We start from the raw sequence: 22,810 nt of genomic DNA, 5'->3' as shown, positions 1-22,810 counted from the left end.
ACGTCCATTAATGCGAATTTCATACAACGTCCCCTTGACTACGCCATACATGATTACTGACACACCTCGACTCCTGTGCTGGCCAACCCGACCTGATCTACATTTAACCTACTTCCGAGCCTTCGAAGATCGACTAGAAAGTAAAGGGGGCTTACTGTTGGGGGAAAATAGAAACGACTTATGGAATGGACCAACTCTACAAACCAACACGGATCTAATGAGCTAAACCACTTATGAGGCGTCCACTAACATTTACTAGCAAGAGAAGGCCAACTACAAAGTGAGACGATGCAACTATAAGTCCACTCAAAGAGGATACAACTATAAGTCCACTTAAAGATGATGCAACTATAAGTCCACTCAAAGACCAATCTACTGAATAAGTCAGTATAACTACATGTTTATAGGTCGACTATAGGTCGACCTATAGTCGACCAGACGATAGGTGGTCGATCAGCCTATAAGTCGAATATAGCTTAGTCATAGGTTGGGCCGAACCTCTGACAAGGTAAAATGTTGATCTGTTGAAAGGCTTATCATTACCTACTTCTACTGTATCTGGCGTTTTCACCACCCGACCTTCCCCCGAACCAACATTGTGGGAATCTCTCCAATGGTTCAAAGATCTCTCCCAAGATGGGATAAGATCAAATCCCGGGTATCTCGGACGATTGTAATCCTGAGAAGATCCTTGGCGGATCCGGAAACCTGTGCAGAAAGATCTCCGACATATCGGGAGTCCTAAAGAGAAAGACTCCCTACAGTGTGGTCTTCCTTCCAATATAAATAGGGGAGCTTCTAGCCAAAGTAAGGTACACATACAAACCTTATGACTGGACTGGTGACTCTTTTCCTTAAGATTTTATTCTAAAAAAGACTCAAGGTCCTGACTTAGGCATTGGAGGGTCCCCTGTACAAGCCATGGTCTCCTTTGTCTCTTATCTTATTCTGTACACTTCCCAGAGGGTTAACCAAGGAGGGTCTACATGGAAAACTGCATCGACAATCACATTAAATAAAATTGTTTATGATGGAATCATTAAATGGACTACACTTGCATTTTAATGTTTTGAAGTGAACATCATAGTAGATTATAGTTATTGGACGAGTTGGATATTATAGAAATATCAAGTGGGTCCCATAATTTTGAACTGTACTATTAGAAATCTATTATACCACTTTTTTCCTAAGCCTAAGTGTGGTTCTTTTTTATGTGGCCCGGGGTGTGTGGTCATACCGTGGTCTTTTCTTTCTTTATTTCATGTCATGGGATTTGGGTTCTTCTCTATGCTCTTCGTGTCCTTTAAAAAAAAAAAAAAAAAAACACACGCACATGCACCCCCGCACACTCACGCTAGTGGAATTTCACCACCTATGGGTACTCGAACCCTTGATGGGAGTCGAAACTCCTCAGAGTCTACCACCTGAGCGAGAGCAAGGACCCCTTCGTTTCCTCTTATTCTTGGACTATTGGCCCTTACGAAAGTAATAAATTTCTGCTCATCTTCCAAAACCGTGTGTGTGTGTGTGTGTGTGTGTGTGTGTGTGTATATGGAAAAGGTACTACGCTCGACCTCACAAGATCGTCCCATGAGGTCGAGTTGTGTGGGCCCCACCGTGATGCGTTTCGAACATCTACCCCATCAGTCAGATGCACCATTCCATCGTGGCCTAAGTCTCAAAAATCAAGTCAATCCGTGACTTGTGTGGGCCACACCACATACAGAAGTGGGGAGGGGCCGTGCACCATTAAAACATTCATAATTATTTTTTGGGCCCACTGAGATGTGGTTTGCAAATCCAGCCCATCCATTATGTGTGTCCCACTTGGATGAGGGTTCAGACCAAGTTTCAGCAGCATTCAAAACTCAGGTGGGCCCCACCAAGTGCTTTTATATGTTTTTGACATGTTTTCACATGATTTTAGATGGTATGGCCCACTTGAGTTTCGTACAGGCTGATTTTTGGGATATCCCATAATTTAGAGGGGACCCATCAAATGCACGGTGTTGATGGTCGACACGCATCACGGTGGGGCCCACACAGCTCAACCTCACGAGAGTTATCGTGAGGTCGAGCGCATAGTACCTTTTCCCTATATATATATATATATATATATATATATATATATATGAGAAATGCTCACACACCAACTAGTTAGACATTGCATTTTCGTCCAACTAGTTGATTAATTCAAAGACTAATTAATGCTATTTAATAACGATGCGGAGAAAAGTTATTCTAAGAGAAAAAGTAGGCAGCTATGGTGGCCCCACCATAGTATTAATATGAAATCCACCCCAACCATCAGGTGAGTCACCCTATATTAGAACCATGTATAAAAAATCAGCCTCATCCATGGTTCAAGTGGGCCACATGATTGAAAACAGTGTACAACAAAAACTCACCCTCCAAACTATTTTCATTGGTTTAGCCCACCTGAATCACGTATGCCCCTGATTTTTAGGCATAAGCCATAGATTTTTAGTGTCATATTAATGGTTGGAGTGGATTTCACACTCTTGTCATGTTGAGCTTGGTAAAAATCAAGGGTGGATGCCTCTCCCTAATGTTTCCATTGCTGTGGCTGAGTTGAATCAAATGTTATCATGATTTTTTTGCTCTTAGCCCGGAATGGAATCACGCATCTAATGATGGGAATGAATCTTACTTACACCTCACGGTGCGCCTTGTAAAAATAGGACTCGATTCCAGAGATGAATACCATGAGAGATTAGTGATTTCAGGTCACAAAGGGTTGGAGATTCAGATGGGCCCTGCCTATGGTGTTAGTTTGAATTCCATTTCCACCATCAAGTGGACAACCCAATGTTAGAACAAGGGACTGAAAATCAGCCCCAACATGATTTATTAGCTTTATCCACGCCGTTCATACATATTTTCAAATCATTTTAGGATATGATCCCAAAAATGAAGCAGATCCAACGCTCAAGTGGACCACACCACAAGAAACAGTGGGGATTGAAGGCCTACCTTCAAAAACTTCTCGGGATTCACAGAAGTTGATATTTGTGTTTTCCCTTCTTTATCCAGGTATGTATGACCTTATGAACAGGTTGGATGGCAAATAAACATCATGGTGGGCCCTAGGAAGATGTCATCACCGAGGGTCATTGTTCCCACTTTTTCTTTTGGTGAGATTCACTTGAGCTTTGGATCAGCCTCAGTTTTGGGGCCATGCCTTCAAGTAATATTAGAAAACGGATGGACAGTGTTGATAGAACACATACATCATGGTGAGGCACACAAATCTTTGCCATCTATACACGCCCATGCTGTGTGGTACGCTCCACAATCTAAGTCCGTTCCTAAAGACATGAATCTTTTCTTGGTACTGACTATTTTCCAGGAACCAGTGCAGGAGGCACGCCAGCAGTGATATTTTACTGGGCCAAACCTTGATGTGTAGGTGAGATCAACTCCGACCATTATATGTGTAATCACATGGTATGCTAGTAACCTAAAAATCAGGATGATCTGTTATTAAATTGAGGCACACCAAGGAAAATAGTTGGGAGAGAGATGTCCACCCTCGATTTTACAGGGCCCAATATAATGTGTATGTAAAATCCATTACACCCATTAGATGCGAAACCAAAATATATCCTTAAAGGCTCAAAAATCAAGCACACATGGGATTCAAGTGGGTCACATTTAGGGAACAGAATAGAGGGTGAGATTTTCCCATAAAAAATTTCCAATCGTGTGGCCCAACTGAAACAAAGATCGGCAGATTTTTTGGCCCTGGCTCAAACATGAGGTAACTCACCTGATGGTTGGGGTGGATTTCACTTTAACACCACAGTGAGACCCACCCAATCTGGGTACTCATTTTGCCAAAGTAACGTGGACCAGCATCTCTATGCAGGAGAGCATTTATTAACATTAGTTGATAGACCAGCATCTCTATGCAGGATAGCATTTATTAACATTAGTTGATATGTAAATTAGGCAATGAATGTCAAGAGAAGATGGGATGACTTAGCAAACATGTGATGTACTTGTGCATGTATAAGAAATCTGATCCGTTAATGAGATAGGATTTTTTTTAAACACATGAAGGACATAATTTATTATTATTTTTAAATAATTAATGGTATGATATTTATTCACAAGAAAACAGGGCTATCAGAAATCCACTCTAGCTGTACATATTCAACTTATATGTGTGGCTTCAGTGATGATGAACGTTTATTAGTTTATTAATTTTTCGCAGATAAAATATAATTAGGATGCCCTATTTGATGGATAGGCTAGATCTTTGACATATAATTTCTATCATACTTATATAAAAGTTGATATTATGAATACTCACATGTGTTATATTACCTGCGGCAGATTAATAAATTTTTGCTATTTAATACACAGCTAATTGGACCAATTTAATTTGTCCAACTAGTTGTGTGTGAGCATTACTCATATATATGTATAACGGGATTACGATGAAACAGCATTTCCCCACTGTTTCGGTTGGTAGGGCCATTAATTGGTAAAATCTTAATTTTGGAGGAATTTTGCAGTAAATGCTGAGCAAAGAAAAGTAAACCCCGAGCGTCTTCATACACGCTTTATTGCATTATTCAGCCCAACCAATTAATTGAATGTTTGCATGTTTGCCATCCTCCTACGAGAAATGATCACAAATAGCTGGGTCACACCATGAATGCCACCAGATGCCAAAAAAAAGGGGGGGGCTGGTCCGATCATTGGCCAGGACATTGTCAAAATCAACTGATGGTCTGCTTCAATTTACAGATAGCTCACCTAATGTGAATTGATCTCCGAGGTAGGGTTCACTTTTTCTAAATGGATCGGATTTGCATCACATGACCCGTTGGCCGAAAGATGTGCCTGCATGTTAAGGTTCACATACAGTGCCTGGAACCATTTCTCCTCTCTAAAAACAGAAGTGCCACCCTACTATAGTTTCATAAAAGTAAATAAATAATAAAATAAAATCTGACTCTAATTAAGATGTTTATTCCCCAAATGCAATTATTGATAAGATTCCACTTGCATACTTGCCCCCTAATTACACCCATTTACTAGTTGCAGTGAAAGAAAATCAGGAAGTTAGACCAGTTTTTGTTTTTTATTATTTATTTATTATTATTAATAAATCAAAGAACGGATTGAAAATCATCTCATTATAATACGCCTACATCGTTATAGAGCCATCAAAATACGCTTATTAACATTGCTACTACAGCAGGTGAGATGACTTATCTACAAACTGGGATGAACGCATTTTCTTACAGTGCTTTCCAGAAGAATCAATCCTGCAAAAGGCCACATCAAATGGCCAAACAGCGAGGATACTCTCTGCATGGAGATGGCCATGAGAAGCTCATGCATCTACTGCCAGTCTGTATTCATTCCAATTCCTTGGAGAAATCTATGTTATCAACAAAGACCTGTGTAAAAAACGACCAAAAAAAAAAAACTGTGAAATCAGAAGGAAATTCAGAAAATGCTGTGTAATCAGACCGAAATGGTAATCAATGATACTGCAAATTCAATCTCTTGGTGAAAGAACATATACACTACAGACAAGTAACAAGTATCATTTTTAGTGTGGATTGCATGATTTTATCCTGAATTGAAGAGGCGGGGGAATAAATCCCGATTGAACCCAATGTCCCATATGCTCAAACCAATGCTTTAAAAAAGAGAATCATGTCTTTCCTTGCAGGCAAATATTGATGACTGGTTACATGATCATATATACATGAGATTTCATGGTATTCTTGGGTCCTCAGTTTGGACATGTGGGGTCATCATTTAGTGAACCAGACCATTGAGCTAATGGCCTCACGGTGGATGGAACATGCCCAAAAATATACTAGATTGGGAGATCCTATATGTATAATTTTTTTGACTTTTTTCAGTTGGTTGATTGTCTATTTGCAAGCAACAATGTTGGAATTGTCACATGGGTGCAATCTTGGGACATGGTCCACCATTGTGGGAGCCCATCAAATCAACGGTCTAATTACGAAACTATAGGCCCCATCTGACATACTGATCCACTAATACTGCATATCCTCGGATCAAGGCTTAATAACTCCCCAGGATTAATATATGGCCCAGCCTTCAATGATGTAAACGACATCAGTTATTCATCCAGGCAGTGGCCACCAAGGTATTCCATAATGGTAACGGTGGCTGCAACGGCCACTGCCATCACTGTTACGATATGGGCCATAACAACCATCATATGCAAAAACAGTTACGGAACAGCCGAAATGGCTCTTACAGTAAAAATGACCTGTAATGGGGCCAAAACAGATTTTTCCAAAGAGAAAAAAAAAAAAAAAAAAAGGCTATAACAACCATTACGCCGGTGTCATAATGGCAACAACGGTGGCCATTATGACCACCGTTACTGTTATGGAACAACTTGATGACAGCCATTATAGCAACAACAAAAAAAGGCTATAATGGTCCTTTCTGCCCTGTAAAGGACCCCATAGCGCATATGTTTACCACCATTACCATTGCGTAACAGCCATTATAGCCATTATGTAAGGGTTTTGGAATACTTTGGTGGCTACTCCATGCAAGGTGTCCCGTATCGGTATCGGTTGGCGTAACGGTGCCCTCCGAAACCGATACGGATACGGGGGCGTAACGGCGATACGGGGGCGTAATGGCCCGTAACGGCGCAAAATTATTTTTTTTTTTGCCAAAAAAATATGGATTAAATCCGGAATATTCTAAGCATTCCAAATATGCATTCATTTATAAATTGGAACATGTTTATGATGGTGTAACGGTCCACTCTTTGGTGAGAAGTTGTATCGGACTGTTTGATTAATTTTTTAACCAGGTAACTTGAATTTGACTACAAAATTCATATATTTAATTTTTTAAAATATGTAATTTATATACTTAACAACTTGATATCATTTCTCTCCATAGTTCTTTAAAAAAAAATGAAATTAAATTCAGGTAGATGGCGTTGCCAATTTGGGGCTGACTTGGAGGACTAATCTATTCTCCAAATCAGCCTCAAATTCATGTCATTTATTGTCATTATCCCACTTATAAATTGGTGGACATTTATTGGATAATGAATCGTTAAAAAAAAATAATAATAAAAATCAAAAGGCCCTATTTTAAAAAATAAAAGTTCACAAATTAACAATTAAAACTATTCAAATAATTTGATTTTGGCATTGTGAGTTAGCAATTGCAGTCCATAATTTAATTGTCAAATTTTAAGTTAATATATGTCTCGTGTACAATTTTTTAAAGCTTGAATTAGGAGGGACTCAGATGTAAAGTGCAGCACACGTGTCAAAGTTTTTTGGGCCCCACCCGTGATGAATGTGTTATATCCACACCGTCCATCCATTTTGCCAAATAATTTTAGGGCATGAGCCCAAAAATGAGGCACATCCAAAGCTCAGGTGAATTGCACCATAAAAAACAACAATAATTAAATGTTCACCGTTAAAATTTATTGGGGCTAGAAAAGTTTTAGATCAAGCTGACATGTGTGTTTTCCCTTCATCCACGTCAATGTGACCCAATTAATAGGTTAGATTGATAATAAACATTACAGTGGACTTTAAGAAAATTTTAATGGTGAGCATTCTATAACCACTATTTTCTATGGTGTGGTCCACCTGAGATTTGGATATTATTAATTTTTTGAATCCTGACCTAAAATGACGTGGCAAAATGGATGGACGATATAGATAAAAAATATACATCATAGTGGGGCCCACTCGGATCTGATCAGATATGGAAAATAAACATTACCGTGCGCCCTACAAATTATTTAACCGTGAAAATCATTCTCTCTGTTGCTATTTTTGGTGTGGTCCAGATGATCTCTGGATATAATTCATTTTTTGGGTGGTGTTCTAAAATGATCTCTGAAAATAGATGAACGGTGTAGATGTAATAAATACATCACTGCGGAGCCCAAATAACTTTGATCTCCTTTGAACCGTTCGTACAACTCGGAGCTCGAGGACTATAAGCGCTCGTCTTTGCGTGACACGTACCTACAGCAGTAGCAGCTAGTCGCTGCAAATTAAAAAAAATGGAGAGAGAGGGAAACGAAAAGAAAAAAAGAGGGAAAGAAGAGAAGAAAAAAAGAGGGAAAGGGGGAAAGAAGAGATTGAGAGAGAGAGAGAGAGAGTGAGAGAGAGAGAGGAAGAAGAAGAAGAGGAAGAGGAAGAAGCCGCAGAGAGAGAGAGAGGAAGAAGAAGAAGAGGAAGAGGAAGAAGCCGCAGCCGCTCGAGAAGAAGAAGAAGAAGAAGAAGAAGAAGAAGAAAGAGAAGAAGAAGAAGAAAAGAAAGGAAAAAAAGGTATGTTTTTTTTGTTGTTTTTAGGGCCCGTCACAGCCGTTACGGGTCCGTAACGGCCGTTATGGCCCGTAACGGCTCCGTAACGGCCGTTACGGTCACATAATTCCTAACGGCCGTTTCAACCTCGTATCGCGTAACGGGTCCCACCGTTACCGTTACGTATCGGCCGTTATGGCCGATACGTAACCGATTTGGGATACCTTGACTCCATGCCATAGTTTGCATGTGTGCCCACTAGAATTGTTCCCCAATAAAGTAACAATTAAGTCAAAGAATATGCAACAAATATCTATTGCACACGTCCATAAGATCTAGAAAATGTGGTATCAAGTTCGAAGAAGACAACCATTATCAAGTGAAGTCATTAAGCGACCTCTTGGAGCATTTCATGGCAGATGCCATCAGAAAATCATGAAACCAGACAAGTTTACATCATAAACAATATGTCTGTATGGCCTTGGGTGGGATGCACTCACATGGTATCAGTACAATCACTACTTGCAGTGGTACCGGGTGGTTGTGGGACTCACACAGTGTGTGCATCTGCTCTACTCCATTCATCGTGCTACCCCATTCATGTTCACTGCAGAGCCCAAAAACCAGGCTGATCCAAGACTCAGGTGGGCGGTGGACCACAGCATAGGGAACAATGCCAAATCATGCCTAAAACCTCTAAATTCAGTGGCCCACCTGAGTTTTGGAATGGCCTGATATTTAATGTCCCTTCATCCTGGTGGGGCGTCTGATGAATGGCGTACATGACATGCATACAACACAATGGCGTACATGACATGCATACAACACAGTGGGTCACACAAACCTCTGGGGACATTTTATTAGTAGGACATCCCCTCCAACTGTCCCCTGTTGTGTGGCCCACTTGAGCTTCTGTTCAGGCTGATTTTTGTCCCCATGGCCTACATCAAAGGGTGGTGCCAATGCAAACGTCACATGGGCCCCACAGTAGCCCGGCTCCAAACATATGCATCACGTGTATGTGTATGTGTATGGGGTGGGGGGAATAAGTCCAGCAGCTGTACCGATTTCCAGCCATCAGGATCCAAACAGGCAGTGATCTTGGTGTTGATGCCAGGCAGAGGTCCAGGTTCACGAGTAATCGTCCCCCCACATAGTTTAATCGCTTCCGCAGTTTTATAAACATCATCCGTGCCTATAGCGATCTGGTAAGAAAAAAGGAACCAATCTATGTGAGGGATCCAACAAGAGGAGCCTAGCACAGCACAGAAACCAATGTAAAGAAGAACAAGAATAATAACCTAGCCAAATGAAAGTGTATAGAAGTTCCAGAGATTACAACAGCAATATAACCAATTGAATTTAGCCCTTATGTAGGCTACTTACAACCTCCTCAACCACAGGTTTTGGAAGAAAAATGAACACTTTACCTGTGCATAACCATTCCCTTTGTCATATTCTGTAACCCCATAGTTGTATGTCAGCTCCAGAACTGCACTTTTATCCTCGGGACCATAACCCATCATTGCAACAGTATACTGAAGATAAGAATGCATATATTAAAAGCAAAAAATAGAAAAATAAGATCAAGTATTGCTCACATGATTCAGCACAGAAAAAGGATGAGAAAATTCAAGAAAATAACTTCAAAATATAGTTATTAATGATATATAAGAACTGGATACAATTAGGGCTGTCAACTGCCTGGGTTGAGATGGATGGTGACTCAGGTCTTCCCATCACCAGGACCCTCTCCCGTTCCCCTATCCTTGGTGGCTGGTTCGATGGATGGGAGAAATAAGAGCGTTAACTGAAACTTGATTTATTCCACTCGTTTCAAGTGGTAGGCAAACACAGTGGCTGAGATCTCGGCAGGAAAGGGAGCAATTTTTTTAACACACACTCACATGCCACACACACCCACGCACTCACACCACAATGGTTTTTCACCACAATGGGTACTTGAACCGATGACCTCGTGTTGAAACTCTTGTGAGTCTACCACTGAGGCATGTGTAAGGACCCAGAAGAGGGAGCTACTTGCCTTCTATAGTGATTGGGAATTCTTTGCCCCTGATGTAATTGCTGATATTGTGTTTTATGTTCGTTTTAATAAAATTCTCAATCTAAGAAGGGGGGGGGGGGGGGGCTGGGCCAAGATGATTATGCCTAGCCCAAGCCCGCAGGTTAATGAACCATAAATTTCTCTGTCAGTCATTGGTTCGGCTAGCTGTGGTTCCTAGTTTGTAGAAATTGCAAATGATTGGGGCTATAGTCAATTTCCTGTTATTGGTAGTTTCTTAGATATAACAAAGAATTGGCGGCTAGGAAGATTGGATTTTCTTCCCCTTGGGAATTGTACTTTACGCATCTTAAGCATACATATATTCTGATACACTCAGTGTAAGTATGCACCCCTCATGTTCTTCTGCGTATGTGTAGAAAATAAACCATGGTACCAAAATCCTTCAGAAAAATGGAGTGTCCAAATCAGATACTCAAATAGGGGCAGGGATAAGGGATCCCCCTTCCCAAAGATTGGTAATCTAAATCTACTCGGATATTTGAACTTCAAAGTTGTTAGTTATTTCGAATTTATAGTCAATTGATTGGGTAACAAATTCAACTTGTGATAATGTTTAAGTATTCTAATATGCTGATATCTATAAGCAGGCAACATTCTTTACTGTACTGATATCCCATGGATCTTGATGTTTACGGCTCCACTCCACCCACTCCTTGTGGTACTCGATGCTCGTTCACATACTCGGGCATGAATGCGAAGTGTATATTTGGTGGGTCCAGCCATATATTTTGGGATTGATGTGCAAGCTCAAAAGTACGAGGCATTTCATGCACCATTCACATCATAAAAGGAATACATGATGCATGCAACGTACATATATTGAACATGCATGCATGAATAGGTAGAGAAAGGTGTGCATTCCTTTGGTGGAGGAAGATTCTTGGTTACCTTGTACTCTGGATTATCTCTTTTGCGAAGAAGCTCCATGCCAAAAGCCTTTTGAATTCGAAATAACATGGATTCAGAACTTCAGGTTCAATAAGCAAATATAGAAGGGAATGCTGGCAAACATGACTATCTAATTACAAAGCATCAAGTTGTCTTTAATTCTACCTAGAACAATACTCACCTTCTCGTAAAAATTTATGGAACGATCAAGATCTCCTACCCGAAGCATCACTTGACACAAGGGCTCTGGTGTAGGCCCCCTTTCCAAGAGTTCAAACTTATAACCATCAGGATCTTCAATAAAAGCAATTACAGTCTTGCCGCCTTTGACAGGACCAGGTTCCCTGGTAACCTTCCCCCCCTTAGCTTTTATAAGATCCACAGTCTTGGAAACCTATGGTGAGCGAGAATAGAGTAAAAACCCCACAACAAGAAAATATTTGAATAATTAAGAAAATGATGTTATATGTGGTGATTATACAACTGTATAATGTATACACTTCAGTCAATCAAAATAACAATAATTAAATAAAAAAAAAAAAAAAAGAACTGCAAAAATTCAACAAAATATCTAGAATTTGTTTCAAGTGCTGGCATGGTCCATGGTACATTAATTTAGCAAAAACGAGGTTGCTATCCAAGAATAAGAACCATGAATTGGCAAGTTTGTAACTTCAAATTTGATACCATTGATGATCAAATAAAATATGTTATCACTTGTTAAGTTGAATATTCATGCTATATCTTTTTTTTTTTTTTTTGGAAGGTTTATGCTATATCTACTTAATAACTTAAATTTCAATATCTTGGGTCAATAATTTAGGAGTGGAGAGATTGAGAAGGATGTTGCTCCTACAATTAAAGCTAGGTGGATGATGTGGAGATGTGCCTCTGGAGTTTTATGTGATCAACCAAACTAATGAAACTAAAGGGGAAATTTCATAGGACCAGCCATGCTTTATGGGACAGAAAATTGGCAGCCTAGGAATAACATGTTATAGGATGAGCATAGCTGAATTGAGGATGTTGAGTGGCAAGACAAGGATAGAAATAAGAACGAATGCATTTGAGGGAACTTATTACCCATGGGTAATAAGATGAGAGAAAGTAGACTTACATGGTTTAGCCATGTGCAAGGGAGATCAAGAACTGCATCAGTTACGAGTTAGTGGTTTAAAGTTGAAGGTTCTAAAAGGGTGAGGGGAAGGCCCAAATAGATGTGGGTGGAGGTATGAGAAAGACTTGAGGATCTTGGTTTAACCGGGGATATGGTCCGTGATCAAGGTATCCTGTATCAATATCGGTTGGCGTAACGGTGCCCTCCGATACCGATATGGATACGGGGGTGTAACGGCAATACGGGGGCGTAATGGCCCGTAATGGTACAATTTTTTATTTTTATTTTTGCCAAAACAATATGAAAAAATATGGATTAAATCCGGAATATTCTAAGCATTCCAAATATGCATTCATTTATAAATTAGAACATGTTTATGGTGGTGTAACGGTCCACTCTTTGGTGAGAAGTTGTATCGGATTGTCTGATGAATTTATGAACCAGACAACCTGGATTTGACTGCAAAACTCATACATTAAATTTTTTAACTATCTACTATCAATGATAGATATGTTAGAATGAATGTAATATGAAAATATTTTACATGTATAATATATTCGATTTTTTTTTTTAAAAAAGGGTAAAAAATAGTGCGTAAATAGAAAAAAATATAAAATGACAACAACAATCTGTAAAATGGACATTAACATGTTCTAGTATGATTAACACATCATATTCTACCATTAAAATAGCAAAACATTCAATAAAAAATGATTTTTCAAAATTTTTTTTTTTAAAAAGGCCGAAAATAATGCGTAAATAGAAAAAAATTATTAAAAAAATATAAAATGACAACAACAATCTGTAAAATGCACATTAATATCTTCTACTGTGATTAACACATCATATTCTACCATTAAAACAACAAAACATTGAATAAAAAATAATTTTTCGAATTAAAAAAAAAAAGGGGCTAAAAATAGTGCGTAAATAGAAAAAAATTATAAAGAAATATAAAATGACAACAACAATCTGTAAAATGGATATTAACATGTTTTACTATGATTAACACATCATATTCTACCATTAAGACAGCAAAACATTCAATAAAAAATGATTTTTCGAATTAAAAAAAAAGGCCGAAAATAACACATAAATAGAAAAAAATTATAAAAAAATATAAAATGACAACAACAATCCGTAAAATGGACATTAATATCTTCTATTATGATTAACACATCATATTCTACCATTCAAATAGCAAAACATTGAATAAAAAATATAAATACCTATTTTTGAGAAATTTCTGGAAAATGGCCCACGGAGCTTCAAATCAAGAAAATCCTCAATATAAGTTGTTTTTATCTGTAATATCAAGCTAAGAATGGTAAAAAATAACAATAGAATGATTTAGGAAGAATTTGGAAAAAAGAAGTTTTTTTAAAAAAAGTGAAAAAACAGACCTTAAAAAGCAAAAAAATAAAATAAAAAAATAGCTATTTTTTTACCGTTACGCCCTGACCGTTACGGGGCAGTAACGGCCATTATAGCTATAGAATCGGGGGGTGCCCCGTTACGGCCCCGTATCACGTAACGGCCACTGCTGTTACCGATACATATCGGCCAATACGGCCGTATCGTAAAACGGATACGGGACACCCTGTCCGTGATAGAGTGAAATGGCCAAGCAGGATTTGCCTCGCAGATCCCAAATACTTCGAGATGATGATGATGATGATCTACTTAAGTTAATAGATAGAGGTAATACTTGCACTAGGATATTTGAAATGAAACTCGTGATTCGATTTGCTAGCTTCTCATAACTGCATGGTGATTATGCATCCCTCGCCTACATATAATGAAACTTCATCTGCACTTTTTACTTAACAGCAAAGTGTATCTTTGGCGTGTCATAGGCATATATTAATGCCCATATGCTTGGATAAACACACGGGACATTGAGCCTCAAGTGTAATCAAGGATATTTTGCAAGTGAGATAAATTTCAAAGCTAAATCTCAAGGACTTCTATTCCAAAAATATAAATAGTAGGCTAGTTTACTCTGTTCAAATGTTTGCCATTTAATAATTGCTTCGCAAAATAACTTGTAAAATAGGGGGTAACTCATTGCAGATCAATGCACGAGTTGAGAAGCTCCTCTGCAAGTGAGACAATGCTGTAGATGCATATCAGGAAACTGATGGTATAAGTTATTTTCTTCTTTTTATATTTGAACCATGCAAGTCTTACACAAGAATCCAAGATAGCTGAAACTTTACAGTTATAAATCCAAAATTTACCGAGTTGGGTAGATGAAATAAACTATGTGACTTGGACCAAAAAAAGTGTTTGTTGGTCTTGGACACAGAACCCCAACCAGGCATCAGTGAAGACCACATCAAACTTGATACGTCAAGATGCACACAGGAATAATTAATAATACCGATATAGTGCCACATTCATCAAAATATCATTTGTTTTCCTTAGAAACCAGACATGACTAATGTCAGAAAGCAAAATAGATTACCAAGCATCATAGTCCATAAGTATGAGAAGCATCACAGGAAGTTTCTGAAGTGTGTGTTTGGGAGTACCCTGGAATGTCAATGGGATTGAGTGTGGTCCAGCACATGCCCATTTTGAGGAAGCAGTTCCACTACATCCTGCAAATTGCAGATGGTAGGATGTGCTAAGCATTCCTGTCTGCAAAATCAGCCCCAAAAATGAGAAAGGAGTGATCCCATTCTCATTTAGAGTCGTGGATGCCCGCTCTCATCAACATTTGGTGGACATTCCAAACTGGTCCCAAAGCTTGCAAGATACATACATGTGATACTGTTCAAAGGAGACATATATGTTCTAAATCAACATTGATTATAAAAGAAGAAGAAGAAGAAGAACTGTCCACTTTAAGGCTAAAATGAAATTATCGTCTAGAATTTTCCATGGTCAATACTATTCAATAAACAACCTGTAATCATTTTTCAAGTAACAGAATCTTACATCCTCAACTGCGATTCCAAAATGACCAAAACCTGTCCCAATATCGTACTTGTCTACTCCATAATCTGTGAAGGTTAAATGACACAAACTCGATGAGACTGCCGTAACAGATAAAATAGCGTTATCTAATCTAATTTACAAGAAGATTTAAGTACAATGCATCTCAGACCATTTGATCATATAGCTTTAACAATAGAAATCAAGAAAAATGCCCGAAAAGAAGGCTATACATTTAAGACATGGTGGCACAGGGAGTGTTAAGAAGATAACGTACTATAAGTGAGTTCCACAACAAAATGTGAATCTTCGGGCCCATATCCAAGAAAAGCATTCGTGTATCTTTCCTCAGGTATGTCTCGTTTCCGCAACAGCTTCATTCCCAAGCACTCCGTATAGAATCTGCAATCACAGCATGCACAAAATCAGCTTTGAAGCAAGCCCTGCATAATAAATACGTGTCAAGATCAATGAAGTAATAAGCTTATGATAAAGAAACATGCTTTATAGTCCTGTCCAAGTCCCCAACACGATAAACAACATGAAGCAGTCTCCTTCTATCCTTTTTCACCCACTCTAAGACATTTTCTTGGCCAATAGCTGTGCTTGCTTGCGCTATATTTCCAGCTGTCCCAGCTTCTATACTGTTTCCTTCTGCTCTTAACAGCTTGGGTGTTTTCATTCCAAATAACTGTGCCTGTGGAATAGCTGGATTGCAACAAACAAATCATAAGCACAAAAACCTAAAAGGGGAGGAAAACCATAGCTGTGAGTCAATTTCTCAAATTTGTAAAGAAAATACACTCTGGCCTAAGTCTGCAGAATCACTAAAAGGAGCAAGCAACTTAGTGATAATTAATAATGATATGTAAAAAAAAAAAAAAAAAAGAAGAAGATAATAATCATTAAGTAAAAAATTTGTTCATTATTTCAAAAGCATATCAAGCTGTTACTTCAGCTGCGTTTGGATGTACAAGTGAACTGAACAATGAACATCCCTCCCAATGTTCAAGTGAACTGAGCTATGAATATCCCTCCCTCCCTCCCGATGTACGAGGGAACAGAACAAGGAACATCCCTCCATCCCGATGCACAAGGGAACAGAACAATGAACATCCCTCCCTCCCTCCCTCCCTCTTGATGTACAGGTGAACTGAACTATGAACATCCCTCACTCCCTCACTCTCAAGCCCGTATGCCCAATAGGAATGCAAAGGGAGGAAATCACGGTATTGTTAGATTCCATCATCACCATCATCTAAGCCTTTCCCAACTAATCGGGGTCAGCTACACAAATCTTGTTCCACATTCCACTCTATCAAGGACCATATTCACAATTAAAACGATAGGTCAATGGGTCATAAAGTCATTTCTTACCATTTCCACCTATGCCCATTATCAACCTTTTCATTAGACTGAGTGTATTTTAATTTTATATAACACCCAAACATACCCTTTGTGATGTAGGACAATTAACCACTTGCTCTAAAAGCTCAAACTGTTAGAGCATGGTGACTCAATCCATTTATCTCATAGCCTAGGCCCCACATCTCATGGGTTAGGACCTCGGTCGAACCCCCCCTCGTGGGCCCCAAATCACATGGGTACCGCCTCACACAAGCCACCTGAATCAGATGGGTGGGGCCCACCTCTCACGAGCCACCGGCATCACACGGGCCGCCCCTGCATTAATCACCGCTGATGAGGAGTCGCGAACATGAGACCTCCCATTCTGATACCAATTTGATGCAGGACAATTAACCACTTGCTCTAAAAGCTCGAACTGTTAGAGCATGGCGAATCAATCCCTTTATCTCATAGCCCAGGCCCCACATCTCATGGGTTAGGACCTCGGTCGAACCCCCCCCCTTGTGGGCCCCAAATCACATGGGTACCGCCTCGCAAGGGCCGCCCACCCCAAGTGTGCTCCCGCATCCCACAGGCAACCTCACTCGAACCTGGTGTGAAAATACCCTTGCATTACTTTGTCATGAGCCCTCATCAGGAAAAAAGTTTCCATCCTTAGTAGCTGAATGGCTATCGTCAAAGCCTTCAAAGGCTTACGTTTTTTACACATTGCATGAGGATCGACATCTTTGAACCTAGGGGACCATACCAACCACCAACGATGGACACCATGGGTCCCACCTCAAGCATGGGACGTCTAGATCATTCTAGGCAAAACCTACGGTATGCATTGATTCAAGTTTTTTGGCCTAATTGGATCCATTAAATTCAACGTGGGAGGTTATTACAAGGTGGCCCATGATTCCACACCTTGGGATTAAATTTCAGCCCAAACTATTAGTCAAAACGTACCTAGCAATGTGTAGCCTACTTTTTGGACATCAAAAGATGTAGGAATGACATGATTTTGGCCTCATTTAAAAGCCTACTAAGTTAGCTTTCCAATAAGCCCTAGATTGCATCATTTAGATATTGTTTGCAAGGAATAATGGGAAGTCCAAGTTTCCATCCACCCATGGTTTTCTTCTCATGCAATGAGAGGAGGCTGAATCCTCCCCCCAACACCTACTTCTTAGGATATTCGATACTTTCCAAGATTTTATGTCTAGCTGCTAGGAGGTTTTTTGCTTAGGGTGTCGCTGAGTTTTGATTGGTTGTTAGTTTAGAGAAAAGATTTTCAATAGTGGTTGATTAGAGAGGTTAATTCTCACTAGATAGGATAGAGTTAGGTTTATTCGAATCAGCTAGTGTGATCTGTCACTTGGTTTTTTTTTTTTTCCATTGGGTTCTTGAAAGTTTAATAAAACCCCATATGTTAAGGGGCAATGGTCTTTTGGTTTTGGCAAATATCTCTCTATTTAGAGAGAGGAAAGCCTTAGGCTTCTTGTGTTTATCTTCCAGTGTTCTCTTCATTCTTTTTTTTTTATTTTTCTTTTTCCCTTTTTTGATAGGCGGTTCTGTTAATTCTTCTAGCCTCATCAATGTATTCAAAATCGGTTACATAATGGTCGTAACAGCCATTACATAACGGTAACAATCATAACCGTTACGCGTTACGATGTCAAAACGGTTGTAATGGCCATTATAGAAAGAAAAAAAAAAAAAAAAAACCATATCGTAATGGCTGTTATAGAAAAAAAACATGCCGTAAAGGCCCTATAACGGTCTGTAACAGTTTTTTTTTTCAAAAAATAAAAAAGGGATTGTAACGGCCAATACGGGGGGGCCATAACAGCCATTATGGCCCATATCATAACAATAACGATGGTGACCATTATGGCCACCATTATTGTTTTGGAACACCTTGAGCCTCATTACTGAGAATTGATGAGCTCTGAGACTTTAATCACTTATTGGTTGTGTTGTGTACTTGTTCTACTGCTACTGCTAGTTGTGGAATGCATTTGTTAGGCATTTGCAGGAAGAGATTAATGTAGGGGCATTTTCACACCTGGCTCAAGTAGGGTGGCTTGTGGGATGCAGGGGCACACTCGAGGTGGGCAGCCCGTGTGAGGCAGGTGGCTCGTGTGAGGCAGAACCCATGTGATGTGGGGCCCATGAGGGAGGTTCGGCCAAGGACCTAACCCATGGGATGTGGGGTCTAAGCTATGAGATAAAGGGATTGATTTGCAACGTTCTATTAGCTCGAGCTTTTAGAACAAATGGTTAGTTTTCCTGTATTAAAGTGGTATTAGAGCGGGAGGTCTCGTGTTCGAGACTCCTCACCGGGAGTGATTAATGTATGGGCATTTCCAGACCAGGCTCGAGTGAGATGGCCTATGAGATACAGGGGCACACTCGGGGTGGGCGGCCCGTGTGAGGCGGGTGGCTCGTATGAGGCGGAACCCATGTTATGTGAGTCCACGAGGGGGGTTCAGACTAAGACCTAACCCATGCGATGTGAGGCCTGGGCTATGGGATAAAGGGATTGATTCGCCACACTCTATTAGCTTTAGCTTTTAGAGCAAATGGTTAGTTGTCCTGCATCAGAGATCCCATGGTGTATGTTGTTTGCAGATTGCATAATTTTGAATGCCAGGATGTGGGAAGGCATAAACACCAAGCTAGATTTATGGAAGGATGGTTTATAATCTAAATGATTTAAAATTAGTCAGACTAAAATAAAGCATATGGAGTACAATTTTAGTTTTTTTTTTTTTTTTTTTTTTGAAGTGGTTAAGATTGCCACCCAAGAAGTTTTCAAATGACCACTTTCAATACCTTGGGTCAATATTTCACGAATAAAGAGATTGAGAAGGATGTTGCCCATAAAATTCAAGCTAGGTGGAAGAAATGCAGAAGTGCCTCTAGAGTTGTACATGATTGTCACATACAACTCAAACTGAAAGGGAAATTGTATATGATAGCTATAAAACTAGCCATGCTTTATGGGGTAGAATGTTGGACAGTTAAGGAACAACATGTTCATAGGATGAGTGTAGTTGAAATGAGGATGTTGAGATGGATGAGTGTTAAGATGAGGAATGACAAAATTAGAAAAGAATGCATTTGAGAGAACTTAGATGTGGCACCAATAGGTAATAAGATGAGGGAAAGTAGACTCAGATGGTTTGGTCATGTGCAACGAAGACCAATAACCACACCAATTTAGAGCGAGTTGGTACAAGTTGAAAGCTCTAAAAGGACAAGGGGAAGGCCCGAAGGATGTGGATGGAGGTAGGAAGAAAGACTTTGATGCGGGGGCATCTTATTGCGACTCCAAGAATGCACCGGATCTCCACACTGGGGATGGGGTGGCCTAAAAGGTGGGGCTTGTAAAATGCAGGATGGCCACGAGGTGGGTCCCATTGTGGGACCGTGTGATTCAAGGACCCATGCGATTAGGAGGTTGCCCATAGGGAGGACTCGCCTGAATTTGCCTGGGAGAGCCAGAATATAGGGATAAATCGATGCTCCCCCAATAGCTTTGGAGCTTTTGGTGCATTGGCCGGTTGTCCGCTGTCACAGTGGTATTAAAGCGGGAGCCCAGGGATCGAGTCTCCTCAATGGTGTGGGTGGATGGTGCGGGGGCATCTTGCCGCGACTCCAAGGATGCACCGTAGGACTCGCTTGAGTTTGCCTAGGAGAGCCAAAATATAGGGATAAATTGGTGCTCCCCCAACGGCTCTGGAGCTTTTGGTGCGTTGGCCAGTTGTACGCTGTCAAACTTGATGATTTATGGTCTAACTAGATGTCTGGTCCTTTATAGAGTGGAATGGTAGAATAGGATTCATGTTGCCAACCCCAATTAATTAGAATTAGGCTTAGATGATGACGACGATGACAAATTGTAAGGAGTTGCACTTTGTTTGCTACAGTTGCCTCACTTTCAACTTTTTAAAAGTGAAGTTCATCCTTCTCACACTATGGTGTGCCATAAAGGTCGTTATGTAAAGGTAACGATGGCAACCGTTACACGTTATGTGGTCATAACAGCCGTAACAGCCATTATGGAAAAATATTACCCGTTAACCACCATTAATGGCCCGTTATGTCCCTAGTAAAGGCCATAACAACCCCGTAATGGTCAGTTATGGGACAGATAAAGGTTTCTCAGACTTTTTTTTTTCTTCAAGTTACGGGGTAGATACAGGTTTTTTGGGGTTTTTATTTCAATTAAAAAGAAAAAAGAAGAGAGAGAGAGAGAGAGAGAGAGAGAGAGAGAGAGAGAGAGAGACCATAACGATCGTTGCCGGATGCTATAATAGCCGTTACGACCAATATCATAAAGGTAACAGTGGCGGCTATTATGACCACTGTTACCGTTACGGAATACCTTGTCTCACGCACACCCATTGGATAACAAGAAAAACACTTAAAACCCTTGCTTCAACTTATTGGATTTGAAACCACTCCCCCTCTCTCAAGTAAACTCACATGGAAACCACTCCCCCTCTCTCAAGTAATTCATGTGGAAGCCAATCCCTCACTCTCAAGTAATTCACATGGAGAATAGATGGCACATTTGTAGATGGATATAACCATACATGTCTAGCCGAACCCAGTTAATTGGGATAAGGCTTAGATGATGATGATGATATAGCTATGCATGTCTCTTGAGTAAATCTCATGCAATGTGAGCTGAAATCTATAACCATCTACTTCTATTTACTAATTTCTCCTTTAGATTGATTGTTTTCCCCACATCTTCATAAGTAAGAACGTAAAAGTAAATCAATTATAGGAGCATACCTTGCCCCATACAGAGAGATGCTATGGACAATCTTTTGTTAGCCAAATCATTTTGGATATACCCCGAATTGCAGATGCCTAGGATATTGTAGCAGAATGCAGGTGAAATGGATTCTGGAACCAAATTACAAAAAAATACCATATTTCCATTTCACCACCACCAATCAATATCCAGAATGTTTCATATTCTACCTGAATCATCCCAATTAACGTTTGTACAGAATAGCATCCTCCCACCCCGCCCCACCCCCCCCAACCCAAACAGGCCCTAACTAAATAGCCTCCCAAAATATATGCATTCGCCCGATTGTATTCCAGAGCATTACCCGTTCTTTTGCATCAATAAGATCATATCCGATCATATCCATGGAACGCTTGAAATCAAAATCCTTACGGCATAAACACATACTAATTTAGTCGGACGCAAAAGGCGTGATAAAAGGACAATTAAAAAAATAAAAAATACATTCCAAAAAGCGGTATCTTCCAAATAAAACAAAATTGGGATTTTTATAGTAATGCACATCGTACTACACTCTCCACAGCATTAGAATAACTGGTATACAAAACTCCTAAATGATTTTTTTATTAAAATATTCAAATGCAAAGCCCAAAAATCCAATCTTTTAGAAATATCACAAACAAGAACTCATTCTAACGACTCAAATTAAAAAATCAAAATCAAAATCAAAGCAATTTTAGTACAAATATAACAAAAACATGGTCAGTGGTGAAAAACAGAAGAGGGAATTTTGTGAAGAGGAGAAAGTTACCGCTGCCGAGATGGAAGAGAGCAAGCCTTCGGGAAGGGTTGGAATTGGGGGCGGAGAGAGAGACGGCGAGCCGGGCAGCAGCGGCTGCTGATGAGGAACGGCAGGAAGAGAGGGAAGAGAGAGAAAGAGGGCGGAAAGAAGCGAGATGCAGAGAGGAAGAAGCAGCAGCCATGGGAATAATCCTCACCATATCTCTCTTTCTCTGTTGCTCACTCTCGCTCGCTGCTTCTATCCTTACTACCAGGGAGAGAGGTAGAGAGCTTTGGTTTCTTCTCGTTGGTTTGGTGTTTTGGGGAGTTATTCCCGTGCTCTGATGGCTTATTTAGATTTCATGCTTACGCGCACATTAATTGGTATGTAAGACATGCATTTAGCTCTATCCAAACCGTAAATATTGTGAGGTCCACTCCGGATGGGGTTATTTTTGAAAATATTTCTAAAAGGATCATTTTATAAATCAACGGGACGTGAATTTCCTTCAACAACTGTTGCATGGAGTCAGTGAAAGCAAAGGCTCTCTGAGGCCCAC

The 22,810-nt window shown here is 39.9% G+C and overlaps 1 protein-coding gene across 1 annotated transcript; it reads right to left on the bottom strand.

The window, feature by feature from the left end:
- Positions 1-4,981: 4,981 nt before the first annotated feature.
- On the bottom strand, positions 4,982-22,527 carry LOC131227231 (probable lactoylglutathione lyase, chloroplastic). The gene is made up of 9 exons (XM_058222984.1): positions 22,282-22,527; positions 15,853-16,057; positions 15,627-15,751; positions 15,353-15,417; positions 11,474-11,686; positions 11,293-11,340; positions 9,749-9,856; positions 9,383-9,523; positions 4,982-5,435 (listed from the first exon to the last, which is right to left on the bottom strand). Exons 1-9 carry the CDS (start codon positions 22,469-22,471, stop codon positions 5,394-5,396), a joined length of 1,137 nt encoding a protein of 378 aa, XP_058078967.1. The 5' UTR covers positions 22,472-22,527; the 3' UTR covers positions 4,982-5,393.
- Positions 22,528-22,810: the final 283 nt, after the last annotated feature.

The sequence above is a fragment of the Magnolia sinica genome, chromosome 15 (assembly GCF_029962835.1).
Source record: "Magnolia sinica isolate HGM2019 chromosome 15, MsV1, whole genome shotgun sequence".
NCBI lineage: Eukaryota > Viridiplantae > Streptophyta > Magnoliopsida > Magnoliales > Magnoliaceae > Magnolia > Magnolia sinica.
Note: the sequence above shows the minus strand (reverse complement) of the source record. Positions and strands in the feature narration are given on the sequence as shown.

Coding starts and splice junctions, on each gene's coding strand:
- LOC131227231 (XM_058222984.1), bottom strand. CDS start 22,471: ATGGTGAGGATTATTCCCATGGCTGCTGCTTCTTCCTCTCTGCATCTC. Junction 16,058..22,281: donor TCTCTTCCATCTCGGCAGCG/GTAACTTTCTCC, acceptor GTTGCAATCCAG/CTATTCCACAGGCACAGTTA. Junction 11,687..15,352: donor TTGGAATCGCAGTTGAGGAT/GTAAGATTCTGT, acceptor CGCTCACCATAG/GTTTCCAAGACTGTGGATCT.